Below are 16379 nucleotides of genomic sequence, written 5' to 3' on the forward strand. Positions count from 1 at the left end.
CTGGGCTCCACAGGGAATGACATTGGGGTGTAGAGTAGGATCTTGATCCGAGGCACCAACAGGCTCAAAGCTTTGACCTTCTTCCCAAGATGCATAGCATCACCTCCTCTATAACCCCGCCTCCGTGCACAGGAGCTCAGTTTTGTAGTTGGTGCCATGCAGTAAGCAGGCATGCAACAGGTGGGCTGCTCCTGCAGCCCTGAGAAAATAAAAATTAAGACTTCAAGGGCTGCAGCAGAGACACTGACTGTGTTAGATGTCAGTCAGACATCTCCTGCTGCAGCTCCATCACCTCCCCCAGCGGCGCTGTACACTCCCGCGCCCTGGTTGCCGGATACCTACAGCGGAGGCTCTGTTTATCTTCCAATTAGTCACACACACACGACCGCTGTTCTCCTGGATCACGTGGCCGCACTCAGGGAGGAGGTAAGTGGGTCTCCCGGGCGAGGCATGCTGTAAATCGCGATACCGTGCGGCCGGTGAGAGGCGGGCCGCGCGCGCTGGCATGGACACTGTTGCAGTACAGGGACCCCACTAGACCACCAGGGCATGGGCACAGGTCGGTTTTTCTCTCATAAAACCGTTTATTTAAGCCCCCAGTACCCGGTGGTGAAGTCCAGCAGGGGGATAAGGCTTTGACCTGTAGCCCCTCCCCCAGCCCGAGGGTTCCTTTTAGAGTAAATGTTCCCGCCCTGGAGCTGCATATCTCTCTCCCTCACTCCCTGTCAGCATTTGGGCGCCATTATAGCAAGCAGAGCTGATCCTGGGACTGTTTGGGCAAATCCTCCTCTGTAAAGCAGCCTGCCTGTCAGCGCTGTGCATTTTACAGGACACTTAAGTATTCTACATGTCTGCTGACAGTGTTAGTTAAGAAAAAGTGCATTTAGTCATGGTTATTTAGTACAAGTACCCTGTGATATACATCCAGTCTTTACTGTGCATTGTTATATATATCAAGCGTATAGCTATACTTAGTACTACTATGTATTGCTAGTCCAGTGCAGTTTTATTGCATGTCATAATTTCTGCATTGTACAAACTGTGACTCTGTGTGTGTGCATATAGCTGCTGTGTGACCTCCATTTCGTGTATTTCACTCAGATTGCTATCCCTATATTCTATAACCTGAGGGGGCTAGGTGCGTCAGGTTTATTATAATATAGGTAGTTCACAGGATATACTCTGTGTATTTTTCTCTGTGATTTTTAGTCACCATATACCTCTAGAATTCCCTGTTTGTGCTGAAATACACTGCACAGGGGGTTCTTGTCAGGTACTGTGCTTCTGATATTGTACTGTGTTGACTTGCATTGAGCTTTTGATTATGTCAGCTACAAAGGGCAACGGTGCTGGGGCCGATCCCACATTGCGTGGTGTTGACGCTGCAGACACATTTGAGGATAACATAGCAGCTGAGGGTTCAGGTTCTGGGGGTTCCTTACCTCCCAGTGGGACTGTAGCAACGGGGGTTCAAAATTACCCACCCTGGGCAACCTTCTCCACGCTATTGAATACGCTGGTAACTAGACTAACGCCCCCTATGGGACCTCCTGTGCCGGTACAACCGCATATGATCCCCGCGGTTAACCCGCCATGGGCAGATCAACTGTCCAATCAGTTACAACAATTGAACCAATCACTGACTACTCAGAAGTCTAACCCTCACCCGCCTAAGACCAAGGGGTCCTCTAAGCGTGCAATTGCTTCCTCACAATCCACCAACATCCCAGACACCTCGTCTGATGAGGATGGCGTTTTTACTAACCCCACAGATTCTGATCCCGATGCTTCTGATGGGGAAGCTGTTTCACCGGTGGATGTTCCTGACTTGTTGGAGGCTATCAGGCTCATTCTTCAAGTTGATGATGACCTGGAGCCTGATGCTGCCCCTAAGAAACCGGTATTGATTTATGGAAAGTGGTTAAACAAGTTTTACCTCACTCTGACCATTTAGTTGACATTCGTCAGGAGTCCTGGGGAAATCCAGGAAAGCACGCCTCACAAGAAGATGCTGGCTCGCTACCCCCTCGCTGTGGAGCTACATAAAAATTGGGAAACACCCCCGCCAGTGGATTCGCAGGTGGCGCGGCTGGTGGTATCTTCAGCTCTGCCTGTAACTACCGTCACGTCCCTGTGAGAGTCGACGGATAAGCGTATGGAGGGTTGTTTAAAAGCAATTTACACCCTACCCGGTGCTGTGCATAGGCCCACCATTGCAGCGACATGGGCTGCAGAAGCTGTGGAAGCGTGGGCTCAGGAGCTGGAGGCGGAGTTGCCTTCCAATGCTTCTGATCATGCTAGAGAATGCTTGTCGTGTATTGTCACAGCGTCTCATTACATTAAGGAGGCGGCTTCTGATGCCGGTATTCTGGCGGCCAAGGCTTCTACTACGTTCATTTTGGCTCGCCGGATTCTCTGGTTACGGTCCTGGTCTGTGGACATGGACTCTAAGAAAACCCTGGAGGTACTCCCTTTTAAGGGAGTCATTCTTTTCGGAGAAGACCTCAACAAGTTAGTGGCTAACTTAGCTTCTGCTAAAACAGCATGTCTACCTAGTACTGCTCCTTCGGTGCCGAAGGCTAAGAGTACTCCCTTTCGCTCCTTTCGTCCTTCAGGGAAAGCAAAAGGTCAGGCGTACCCGAAACAGGTTTGCACTTCCAAACCCAATAAGCCCAAACCCAAACGGGCCTTGGCTGCCCGTCAGCCTGCTTCCAAATCTGACAAGCCTGACGCAGGGTGAGGGGCCGACTTCTAGGGTTTACCTATGCCTGGGTACGGGAAGTCGTAACTCGAGGTTACGCCGTATCCTTCAAGAATCGCCCCCTTCATCGATTTTGCTTGACAAACGTCCCTTCGGATCAGGTGAAGGCAAAAACTCTTCATTCGGTGGTACAGTCCCTCCTGAACACAGTAGTGGTAGTACAGGTGCCTCTGGCTCAGGGAGGCAAGGGGCCTCCATTCACCACTGTTCCTAGTCCCGAAACCGAATGGGTCCTCCCGGCTCATTCTCAACCTGAAGCCTTTGAACAAATTTTTGAAGGTCTCCAAGTTTCGTATGGAAACTCTTCGCTCTGTTGTTCTGGCTTTGGAACCTGGGGATTATATGGTCTCCCTAGACATACAGGATGCTTACCTGCATATTCCCATTGCAGTGTCACATCAGCAATACCTGAGGTTTGCGGTTGGTAACATCCATTACCAATTTCGGGCGTTACCTTTAGGTTTGACCACGGCTCCGCGAGTTTCCACCAAGGTCGTGGCGGTAATGACGGCTGTACTCCACCGTCAAGGGGTCAGAATCCTACCGTACCTCGAAGACTTGTTGATCCTGGCAAATTCCCCTGAAATTCTCCTACACCATCTGGATCTGACTATCCAGTTTCTGCAAGCCCACGGGTGGCTCATTAACTGGAAGAAATCTTCCCTGGTCCCTGCTCAGAGCATGGTGCACCTGGGGGCGTTGTTGGACAAGAACAACCGCTGGTTGGTCTGGTCTCAGGACAAAGTCCTGAAGATTCAGGACAGGATTTGATGCTTCCTATCTCGTCCGCAAGTGTCGATACATTCGGCAATGCAAGTGCTAGGTGGTGTCTACTTTCGACATGGTGGAGTACGCTCAATTCCATTCCCGCCCTCTGCAGAAGCTAATTCTTGTCAAGGGGGACAGCCTGCCTCACCGGATCAGATCTCAAATGATCTCCTGTTCTCCGGAGGTCCGTCTGCCACTGAGCTGGTGGCTTCAGGACCAACGATTGAGCAGGAGTTGTCCCTTCTGGATCTCCAACTGGGTCCTTCTGACAACGGATGCTAGTCTGAGAGGTTGGGGCGCGGTGTTGGAGCAACACTCCCTTCAGGGTCGGTGGACCAAGGAGGAGTCTCTCCTCCCGATAAACATTCTGGAATTGCAGGCGGTGTTCAACTCATTGAACTTGGCCCAGCATTTAATGCAGAACAGACCTGTTCAAGTACAGTCGGACAACGCCACCACCATCAAGGCGGCACCGGAAGCCGCATGGCAATGGGGGGGGAAGTATCATGGATTCTTCAGTGGGCAGAACGCCATCTGCCAGCCATATCGGCAGTGTTCATTCCGGAGGTCCTAAACTGGGAAGCGGACTTTCTCAGTCGTCGGGACATACACGCCGGAGAGTGGAGCCTCCCATCCAGAAGTATTTCAACTCCTCGTGGACAAGTGGGGCCTTCCAGATGTGGACCTGATGGAGTCTCGACACAATCACAAGGTTCCGGTCTTCGGAGCAAGGACAAGGGATCCTCAAGCAGCGTTCGTGGATGCACTGGCAATTCCATGGAACTTTCAGCTGCCATACGTGTTCCCTCCGATGTCACTCCTGCCCAGAGTAATAAGGAAGTTCAAGCAAGAAGGAGGAATCCTATTTTTGATCGCTCCAGCGTGGCCTAGACGGCATTGGTTTTCAGACCTTCAGGGTCTCTCGATAGAGCGTCCTCTTCTACTTCCGCAGCGCCCAGATCTCCTCGTTCAGGGCCCCTGTGTATATCAGGATTTAGCCCGGTTGGCTTTGACGGCGTGGCTCTTGAAGCTTCGGTCTTGAGGGCCAAAGGGTTCTCTGAGGCGGTTATTCAAACTATGTTGAAGGCCCGAGAACCGGCTTCTGCACGGATTTACCATAGGGTCTGGAATTCTTACTTTGCTTGGTGCGCTGCTAACAATCATGACGCTTACAAGTTTAGTACGGCCAAACTTTTGGCCTTTCTTCAACAGGGCATGGACTTGGGTCTTCGTCTGGCCTCCATCAAGGTTCATATTTCTGCCTTGTCTGTTTAGTTTCAGAGAAAATTGCGACTTTACTTGATGTACATACGTTTACTCAGGGTGTGTTGCGGATTCAACCTCCCTATATCCCACCTGTTGCCCCTTGGGACTTGTCGGTGGTATTGGAGGCGTTGCAAGGGTCTCCGTTTGAGCCTCTTGAATCTGCAGACCTTAATTGACTTTCTCTTAAGGTGGCTTTCTCTTAAGCTATTGCCTTTGCTAGAAGGGTGTCGGATTTGGGTGCCTTGTCTTGCAGGTCACCATATTTGATTTTTCACCGTGATTGGGCAGTTTTTAGAACACGTCCCGGGTATTTACCAAAGGTGGTGTCTTCTTTCCACCTTAATAAGGAGACTGTGGTTCCAGCCTTGGCCTCTCCTGAATTGTCTACCAAAGAGCGGTCTTTGGATGTGGTACGGGCTCTCCGTATCCATGTGAAGCGAACTGCCTCCATCGGGAAGTCAGATTCTCTCTTTGTTCTGTTTTGGTTTTCACAAACGTGGCTGGCCTGCTCACAAGCAGACCCTGGCCAGATGGATTAGAATGGTGATTGCACATGCTTATGTACAGGCTGGCCTTCCAGCTCCTGCTACCATAAAGGCCCATTCTACTCGGTCGGTTGGACCTTCTTGGGCGGCCCGCCATGGTGCGACCCTTGAACAGTTGTGCAAGGCGGCTTGGTGGTCCTCAGTGAACACGTTCATAAGGTTTTATGCCTTCGATACATCCGCCTCCCAGGATTCTTCCTTTCTTGTGCCCGCTACAGTGCGTCCCCTCCCATGAGGAACTGCTTTAGGACATCCCCAATGTCATTCCCTGTGGAGCCCAATGTACCCCACAGCAGAAAACAAGATTTATGGTAAAAACTTACCGTTGTTAAATCTCTTTCTGCGAGGTACAGTGGGCTCCACAGGGCGCTCACCCTGACGCACTTAGCTCCTTTGGGTTGGAAAGGCATTAGCCGCTGACACCTTCTCCTGTCGTGAGAATGTGGTGTATGTGGCTACTAACGGTTGTCGTTTCTTTTACCTGCTACTGCATTGGACTGGTTAACAAAAACTGAGCTGCACGGAGGCATGCATGGTGGTGGTCAGAATACTGACCGCGGCATCCCGATGGTGAGAATCCCTAACCCTCCCCGTGGGGTGCCTAAACCTAAACCACCCCACCCCCTCCCCGGTACCTAAATCTAACCCCCCCCCCCCCCCCCCCCGCATCTAACCCTCCTCACGTAGTTTGAACCTAACCTCCCTCCCCATCCCCCCTTCTCAGCGGCTTACCTCTTTGCTGGCCCGGCAGGCGCTCGTTCGGGATCACAGCTGTTGGGATGCCAGTGCTGGGATTGTGATCCCAATCGGGGTATATATATATATATATATATATATATATATTTATACGGGTGGTATTCATGTGACCGCTGGTCAGCTGACTGACAATCACATGACCTCCTCCACGAGCCCGACGGCTCACTATCCCGATGGTCGGCATGCCGACCAACAGGGACTATTTCCACTCGTGGGTGTCCACGACACCCATAGAGTGGGAATAGAACCCGTGGCAACCGCAGGTCGCCACCAAGCCCGCAGCGTGGCGAGCACAGCGAGCCCGCAAGGGGCTTGCTGCACTCGCCCCTCCCCGCCGGGATCCCGGCGTCGGTATGCTGCCGGGATCCCGACGTCGGTAAGCTGACCGCCGGTCACCAGTACTACACCCATTTATACACACATATATAGTCAATCGTTTCGATAGATTTCTTCAGTTTCTGGGTAGTATGCGTGAAAGATATAACCTTCCCTTTACATTTCAGTTCAACTGAAAAGTTTAATTGAGGCTCCAAAAAAAACAAAAAAAGAAACCCCTCCTAACTTGGGTTTCCAACTCGGTTTGAACGTTTGGTATATACAACCCAGAGGACCCACCTACTGTACTATATCTTTACTGTAGAACAATTTTGATCACCTCCTTCCCAATATAAGGAACCATTCAAGCTAGCCAAGGAACAGGAGCTTGGGATATCGATCGCTCGGGAAAGATGGTCGCTGCATCTGCAATCTGTCACAGTTTTACGCAAACTCAATGTTTTTGCAGTTGAGTGATTATCAGCAAACTGCACATGCGTATAAGTCGCATAGATTTGCTACTGTGATCGCAGATAGGCGTTATTTGCAAAGTTAATGACAGGCAGGGACTGTATGTGGGAGGTAAAGAGTAGTGGCGGCAAAAACGCAGGCTTGCCAACCGCTTTGTCAAGGTAGTAAATTAAGCTTCCATGGTAGCTTACAACTACAACCACTTTTCATTTGACTCAGAATCAGTCCGACTGTGATTAAAGCCAATTGTTTGCAAATGAGGTCAGAGGGCTCTGATAACTCACCATGTGAAGTCACAGTCCCGATAGTAATAGTTCTGCCCGATTGGCAGGGTACAGTATGACCAAATTGGGCTTTTAACTAACCATTCAGGTGTGAGAGCTAATTTCTCTGTAGGGTCATCTTTTATTGGTTGTGCCACTGATTCAGTTACCACAGTTCACAACCCCCATCACTTTACCTAAATTGATTTAAAATGTTTTCAAGTATGTCAGAGGGGGGGTTGAGGCACTATGTGCTTATCAACTCCTTAATTCTGCATGCTGTCAACAATATTTCAAATAAATTTTCTATCCAAAACACAGAAAAATTTCAGAAAACTTTATTTTCAATCTGAATTGCGATGAATGGTACATGGGATTATAAATATATTTGTATTTATATGTACAATTACAACAAATGTTACATTCCATGTTCAAACTCAAAATATCTGTAAATATTTTTTTTGTTTATTTTTGTTTTGTTTAACAAGCCGAAAAAAATATTTGTTTAACTTTTGCTTTTTTTTCATGCAAAAGATTATAAGTATTTGTTACAGATTAAATTTCTATCGTTACTTACGCCATTTTATAAAATAATTGCATAAAGAAAGCGGTTTGTATTATTCGCCTTTGTCAAGCTGCAGAATATGGAAGCACTTGGCGCCACTGATAAAAAGAGAGCACAGACATCTTGAACCAAGAATTCCCTAAAAGTTTCTCTGATAATTACTTTACAACAGATGTGCTCTTATGTTCTCTTACATCTCTTGGCTTTTGAAAGTACCTAGAACACTGAGGGATAGAATGGAAGATAGATCCGACCCAACCTGGTATATAGTCCAATATGTAGCAAAGAAACAGGTTTACGTCTTATTTAATCTAATTTTAACATATCCTTTACAGTTTCTGACGAGTACATAGGCCATAGGACAAATACCAACATCATCACAAATCAAAAAATGCAACGACTTTAGTTATTAAAATAACATAGGGTGTGGTTTAGAAGATCTACAGTAATTACATTATTTAGTAATTAGATTATTAGTAATTAGTTCGACCCTCATATGGTCCACATTGAAATGGTTGACACAAGTTTTTAAAGTTGTTTTTTTTTTTGTGTATCATTTTGAATGTTTCATGATACATGACCCCAATTATAGCAAATGTAGTCTCTCGCGGGCTCACTTTGCTTGCCACATTTTGGTCACTATTCTCAGTTGTAAATGTGGATGGTAAATCGAGCACAAATTTTAAAAATGTGCAAACCCCCAAAAAACTTGGGTCGATCATTGTCATGCCAATTTTTTAAGCCTGTTGACCTTAAGCACTACCTTTTACCTGACGACCATAATGCATGCTGACCATATGGTGTCATCCTATTGACTGTCTATCTAGACAGTGTAGATCTATCATCCAATACCAATAACAAACATGTTTAATATTAATCTGCAGCCTTCTGCTGTAGTTTAAGAAAAAGTTGTTCAGGTACATTGGCACAGTCAAGTAGTGAATCAGAACTAGATTTTCATTTAACTAAAAATAAAAACAGTATTTGTGGAAGTTGGAATTTAAAAGATCAAGAGGAGACATTAGACGTTAGAAGTGCTGGGGCGTGGCATGCCATGATTGGCAACATCGGGGTGCAAGGCCATGATGGCACAATATGCCACAAATCAGACCATCAAGTCACTGGACCGCATCAGTGTGTGGGTCCCGGGAGACTGGTCTACTCTCAAAGAAGTGTGGAAGAAACTGTTAGCCCTAATTTTAGGTGCTTTTAACATTATTTAATAAAAGGCAAACCATATTTGTCTACTCTCCTGAAATGTGGGAGGCTCTGAAAATCATGTGGCACTCCCCGCCACCCAGAACAAGTCTCCCGGAGCTGCCTCCCACCAAGCTGCTCATTTTCGGCTGAAGTAGGCGGACCCGGTGGGCTGTGACGCAATTCGCGTCATTGTAGCTACATCCCCGTGCCAGTAATCTTGACATTGCAAAGGGGTGGGGTGGTTTGGGATGGCCATGATTATGCGATTGTGCCGACCGTATTAGTACTCTCAGCGCAGTTCATTCTGCCAATGAACGGTAAAAAAATACTTTTTTGCTAGAACATTATTCAAGTCAATTACTTCCTTGTAACTATTGCTTCTGCGGTGGAGACTAATTTGTGACAATTGATTAAAACTGTATACGGCCCACTCTGACATACATATTCAAGTGTAAGTTTATAATGCAGCAATCATTCAATTTTTGAACAAAACATACAACGTTATTTCAGATGCACATCATGCTTTGTCCATAGTCATTATGTGCTACTGATAACAAATACAGCTACAGTATAAAGAATGATGCATGTGATACTATTGTTAGATGGAATTATTAAATAAGGGAACTTTTATGGCTGTTTTAATAACGTATATGTATGTAAAGTATTTACTATGTAAGAGTATAACTATGTCCCCACAAGACTGCAATATATTAGTGGCTCAGATCATTATATCAGTTGGTGCCATGAACAGGGATGTCCCAGAAAACGTATCTCACTCCTGAGCCATTGATGTCCTGTAGTTAATGTCACCTAAATTAGCTTTTATTTGTCTCACTTTCATAACTGCACCTCCCGGTTTCTTTTTATCGATTACTCTAAATACGACTTGAGGGCCTATTCATTATTAAGCCCTGATATGTTGCTATTCAGAATGTCAACATGGACAAAATGTCCAAAATTGTGAATGTCACCAGTCCATGTTAATGATAGGCTCCCAAAAATTGCTACGTCAATGCACTGACTGCCGACATTCTGGCAATATGTCAGATTGCAACGCAATGTGCGTGACAACATTTTGTACCACACCCTGACAGCTCCCTGTTAATTAAGTATAAAACCTGATGCAAGTTAAGGTGAATACCAAATTACTAGACCAATGCAGCAGTTGTCCTGCGATACCGAACACTGCCATGCTAATTAGTAGCAGCAAAAGTTTACACCGACAGGAGGTGTGGTGTAACTGCGCATGCATGAACTTAGTTCATGAATGTGTACAGCAAAAGGCTGAAGGAGGTGGAGGGATCCAAATTGATATATTTTTCCACTATGGACCAGGGCTGTCTTACTAACACTGTAGGCCCTGGGCATGGTGATAGTCATACACTGCCTGGCTGCAGGCTTTCATTGTGTGTAATGCAAAATCTGAGCGGCTGGGTAGTATGCTCTACCTGGCTCCCAAGAAACTCTGGCGGCACCAGTCAGGGAGGCATCTACCCACCCCTGCTGAAAGGCCCCTAGACTCTTGTGGCCCATTACAGCTGCCCAGTGTGCTCATACTCTAAGATGGCCCCGCTCTGGACCTTACTGCTTCCAGCAGGAAGCAACGAGGCTCTGAAGATGGTGTTAGTTTCCTCAATCAAGCTCGGAGACCTTTCAGTGTTCGAAACTTGTTCAATGGCCGTTGGCAAGTAGGACTTACAGGTTTTGTGTAATTTGGACTTCATCTTCTTAACCTATCCTGTCTGTACAGCAAATAAGTGCAGGTCCCAACTAGACCACCCTCCAGTACAGCTATATAGCACTGCGGGCAAAATAAGTGCAAAAAGCAAGCAACAGTAGGCTTATATAAAGAATGTGGGTTGGGACCACTGAATTTGCTATACTTGGGGGGCAGTATTTAAGAAGTGGTTGTGAAAAATGGACCTTCCCATCAATAAAGTAAAGTAAGGACATTTTCAAATAACTAATTCTGCAATTTAAAAATAAGAGAGGAAATTCGAAGCAGGCCATTATTATTGAAAAGGCAGTATCAATCCGTATTTTTTGTGTCATTTCTTGAAAAGAAAACTGCAGTGTTGGAAAGCAATAATGCACTTAGCATAACGGGGAGCACTGTGTGCTTCTCACACCAAAGTGATCTTACAGTACTGTCAGAACACAGCGTGCATCTTTTGTAGACCTGAATCTCTTTGGTGTTACAAGAAATAGCATCCCCTATGTGCTAGCTTCTTAAGCCGTTAGAATAACTGCAAACAAAATCTCATTGGTTGTTATGGGTTACTGAACATTTGCATTTTGTTAATAAATCATCCCTACTGTCTCACAGGTGTGAACAGTTTAGAATTGATAGCGATGGACCCTTTGTTGCTGAGCCGCAATACATGTTAAGCAGGATGCTGTTTTGACCGCCCATGGAGCCCTTCTATGTCTACTGAAGTTGTGTCGTTTTATGAATTTAACTTCTGAACACTAGAGAACAAGTAAAGTATATATAGTTATTTGTTGCAAATAAAATGTAAGGAAAGTAGAATTTTGTTTTACATTTGGTCAATATTATAAAAGTTTTTTTTTCTTCAAGAACAACTTGGAACTGTACCTGGAATTGTCTTTTGTCTCTGTTTCAACGTCATGGATTCATATAATAATAGCCAGTTTTGGTTGTGTGCATCATGTGAATTCTCTGATCACTGCTTTTCAATATTTTGGCATTATATGAAGATATATAACATAATAGCTGCCCGATATTATATTGCTACGATCTATACCAAGAACCTGAAGGCGTTCAGTCACTGAAGGTGGAATACACAGTAAAACAATGTAAGAGAGGTAGAATACATACCAATATTTAAATGTAAAAATCAAGACGAGTTAGACCATGCCCGATGTATCCATACCATGCCCAGAAAATACACGCCACACCCGTTTCCAGCAAAGACATGGTCCCTTTACGGTAAGCCACATCTGTTTGCTAGCAAAAATGGGGACTGTCACTACATAATCATACCTCCAAAATCCACTTTGTAGGCTTGAGATAGTCATGGCCAAACAATGTAGAGCCTTATTTTGACATAATGACAGCATTGTTAGATTGGTATGCGGTTAGCATACCGATCGTCAGGATCCTGGCAGTCACAATACAGATGCCGGGATCCCTATGGGGGCACCATATTGCCGCCGGTATACTGGCGTGGTAGGTGATTTCCCCTCTATGGGTGTCCATGACACCCATAGAGGGAGAGTAGAACCTGTGGCGAGCCCACAAGGGGCTTCATTGCGTTGGCCATCCTGCCAGCATACCACTGCTCGGGATGCCAATGTCAGGATAGTGACATTCGGCATCCCGACCGCCAGTATTACATAATGAACCCGAAAGATTGGTGGTGTCATTTATTTGGTGTCAATTTAAATTTACAAATTTGATTAGGTCTCTTCTGAATGTAAGCAAAAGCTTATATGGAAAATACAAAATGTGAGTGATAGTAAAGAATAAAGGTCAGTTTTGTTAGATTATATTGCATAGTAAATATTCTAGCTGAAAATATCCCAAAATGTATGAAGACAAAGACCACATGTCTGTCAGACAATTATTGAACCTCTACTATTTATTGAACCTTTGTCCAAAAAGTAAACTAAAATGTACATTAAAAGAAAGACAAATCGTCTGGAAACTGAGCCGACACTGAAACATATCCAGACATCGCTGTGATATTTTCATAAAGTGGAACAGAACTAGTGAGTGGTGGGCCTATATGTACCATGTTGCCGTATACTCACTGACTGTATAGCAATGACTATAGAAAACATACTCCACTCCTTAGAAAAGAGTCTTTATTAGTGGCTGGCTCAGCTGTGGCGGCTGGCAGGCAGGGTAAGAGCGGCTCCTCCTCTCCTCCCCGAGTTTTCACAGTTTTCAGATGGTCATGATATTATGATGTCAGATTCCCTGCGGCAAGAGCAACAATATTGGCAGACACTACGATGGTAGGTGGCAGCGGTGTGCTATAGAGGTTAGTCCACGTGGCAGATGACAGTTAGTCCACGTGGCAGATGACTTAACCAGTTTGACAGTTTGTTAACCAGATTCAAATAAGAATAGGTAAAGGTAAACACAGGGTTAGTAGAAGGTACAGGTTATCTGGATTGTCCAAGTTGCAGCCAGGAATGTTTATAGGCTTGCTGGCTGTTGTGGTGCACTGGATGTTGCACTCATTGTATGCAGTATATTATCAATGTTGGCCGCTGGATTCTATGGGGTATATGCAATTGTGGTCGAATTCCCGAAATTGTCGAATTTCGGGTCATTTTCGACCAAAAAAAAAAATTCCCCTATGCAATCCAGTGCTTTCCGACCAAAAAACGGACTTTCAAAATTCGACTTTTTGAAATTCGAATTTTTGCAAATTCGACTTTTCTGCAATGATACAAGTGCTGCAATTCGACCAAAGCATATTCAATTCAAGTTTGGAAATTCGACAGCAGTGCTTTTAGACAGCAAATTCGTCATTTTCAATCCGCCACACTTTGGAGGGTGAAAACAAATAAAAAAAATTTAAACATGTTTTTTTTGGTGTTTTTTTTTTTGGGAATAGCAGATCTATTTATATTAGAAGGGATTAGGTACTTTTTTTTTTTTTTGGGGAGGCACAAATATTATTTATATATTTTTTAAAATATTATTTTTTTTTTTTTTTTTTTTTTTTATGCTGGAAGGGTAAAATCATAAAAAAAAATGGCGTGGGGTCCCCCCTCCAAAGCATAACCAGCCTCGGGCTCATTGAGCTGGTCCTGGTTCTAAAAATGCGGGGAAAAAATTGACAGGGGATCCCCCGTATTTTTAAAACCAGCACCGGGCTCTGCGCCTGATGCTGGTGCCAAAAATACGGGGGACAAAAAGACTAGGGGTCCCCCGTATTTTTAACACCAGCATCGGGCTCCACTAGCTGGACAGATAATGCCACAGCCGGGGGTCACTTTTATGCCGTGCCCTGCGGCCGTGGCATTAAATATCCAACTAGTCACCCCTGGCCGGGGTACCCTAGGGGAGTGGGGACCCCTTCAATCAAGGGGTCCCCCCCCCCCCCCAGCCACCCAAGGGCCAGGGGTGAAGCCCGAGGCTGTCCCCCCCCCATCCAATGGGCTGCGGATGGGAGGGCTGATAGCCTTTTGTGATAGAAAGATATTGTTTTTTCCATTAGTACTACAAGTCCCAGCAAGCCTCCCCCGCAAGCTGGTACTTGGAGAACCACAAGTACCAGCATGCGGGAGAAAAACGGGCCCGCTGGTACCTGTAGTACTACTGGGAAAAAAATACCCAAATAAAAACAGGACACACACACCGTCGACAGTAAAACTTTATTACACACTACCGACACACACATACTTACCTATGTTCACACGCCGACATCGGTCCTCTTCTCCATGTAGAATCCACGGATACCTGAAAAGAAAAGTTCAATATACTCACCTCAACCAGGGTCCAGAGATAAATCCACGTACTTGGCAAAAAAATAAATCGCAAATACCCGCTCCATAACGGACTGAAAGGGGTCCCATGCTGACACATGGGACACCTTTCCACGAATGAGACCTGTCAGTGACAGCTGTCACTGACAGGTCTCTAAGCCAACCAGGAAGCGCAACTTCGTTGCGCTCACCTGATTGGCTGATCGCTGTCTGAACTCAGACAGCGCATCGCATAGCTCCCTCCATTATATTCAATGGTGGGAACTTAGCGGCTAGCGGTGAGGTCACCCGCCGGTCAGCGGCTGACCGGCGGGTGACCCCACCGCTACCCGCAAAGTTCCCACCATTGAAAGTAATGGAGCGGCTTTGCGAGGCGCTGTCAGAGTCCAGACGGCGCACAGCCAATCAGGTGAGCGCCACGGAAGTAGCGCTTCCTGATTGGCTGAAGGGACATCAGTGACAGGAGTCACGTGATGTCCCGTGATGTCCCGGCATTCGGGGAAAGGAGTCTAATGTGAAAACATTGGACCCCTTTCATTAGTCCGGTGGATCGTGTTCGTTTTTTTTTTTTACCAAGTACGTGGATTATACCCTGGACCTGGATGTACCTCTGGACGCTGGAAGGTGAGTACCATTTTTTCACAGGTACCCTCGGATCGTCGGAGACCGTGGCAGTCGGCGTGTCAACATAGGTAAGTATGTGTGTGTCGGTGTATGAAATAAAGTTTTACTATCAAGGTGTGTGTGTCCTGTTTTTATTTGGGTATTTTTTCCCCAGTAGTACTACAGGTACCAGCGGGCCCGTTTTTCTCCCGCATGCTGGTACTTGTGGTTCTCCAAGTACCAGCTTGCGGGGGAGGCTTGCTGGGACTTGTAGTACTAATGGAAAAAACAATATCTTTTAATTTTCACAAAGGCTATCAGCCCTCCCATCCGCAGCCCATTGGATGGGGGGGGGACAGCCTCGGGCTTCACCCCTGGCCCTTGGGTGGCTGGGGGGGGGGACCCCTTGATTGAAGGGGTCCCCACTCCCCCAGGGTACCCCGGCCAGGGGTGACTAGTTGGATTTTTGATGCCACGGCCGCAGGGCACGGCATAAAAGTGACCCCCGGCTGTGGCATTATCTGTCCAGCTAGTGGAGCCCGATGCTGGTGTTAAAAATACGGGGGACCCCTACTCTTTTTGTCCCCCGTATTTTTGGCACCAGCATCAGGCGCAGAGCCCGGTGCTGGTTTTAAAAATACGGGGGATCCCTGGCCAATTTTTCCCCTGCATTTTTAGAACCAGGCCCAGCTCAAAGAGCCCGAGGCTGGTTATGCTTTGGAGGGGGGACCCCACGCCATTTTTTTCCCCGTGTTTTTCACGTTTTTTCCCGTTTTTTAAAATCGCGGCAAAATCCGCCAAATCGGCCGATTTTCGCCCGCGATTCTGGCGAATCCGTTTTTCATTGAATATGGTGAATCCCGGCAGGCACCTGCCGGGATTCACCTGGCGAATTTGGTCGAATTAAAAAACGGCGATAATTGCCGCGAATTCGACCGCAATTGCATATACCCCTATCTATCTATCTGTCTATCTATCTATCTATCTATCTATCTATCTATCTATCTATCTATCTAGCGAGAGAGAGGGACTCCGGTGGTGGCACAGTGTTAATTAGGATCTTATGGGGCTCCCCATTACACTTGAGTTTCTCAGGGGCATGTCCAATATGCAGAATAAAGCTGGTGGAACTATGCATCCAGAACCCGCACATGCGCAGTTGCTAGTCTGATGTCACACCTCTGGCAGTCTGCTCTGGGTCTTAGTGCCCAGCAGAAGTATGGCAGTAAGCAGAGGCAGCGCAGAGTGCACCAATAGCAAGCAAGAGCAGGAGTAGCTGGGAGAGATAAGGGGAGCAGAGGGATCTTGCCGGATTGCATCCTCCCTTTTTGTTAAGGGCTGAGGTGCGGCGGTGGAGTACTGTAATGAATCAGTCTGAATCATTATTTTTCTGGGGGCCCTTT

At 46.4% G+C, this 16379-nt stretch overlaps 1 protein-coding gene across 1 annotated transcript in view; it reads left to right on the plus strand.

Moving 5' to 3' along the window:
• G3BP1 (G3BP stress granule assembly factor 1) overlaps nt 1-11505 on the plus strand; it is a 227677-nt gene extending 216172 nt beyond the window's left edge. The window contains exon 12 of the mRNA XM_063928340.1: nt 11237-11505. Within this exon, the coding sequence (XP_063784410.1) occupies nt 11237-11242 (6 nt within the window). The 3' untranslated portion in view covers nt 11243-11505. The remainder of the gene's footprint in view (nt 1-11236) is intronic.
• The last annotated feature ends 4874 nt before the right edge of the window (nt 11506-16379 follow it).

Source organism: Pseudophryne corroboree, chromosome 6, assembly GCF_028390025.1.
Source record: "Pseudophryne corroboree isolate aPseCor3 chromosome 6, aPseCor3.hap2, whole genome shotgun sequence".
Lineage (NCBI taxonomy): Eukaryota > Metazoa > Chordata > Amphibia > Anura > Myobatrachidae > Pseudophryne > Pseudophryne corroboree.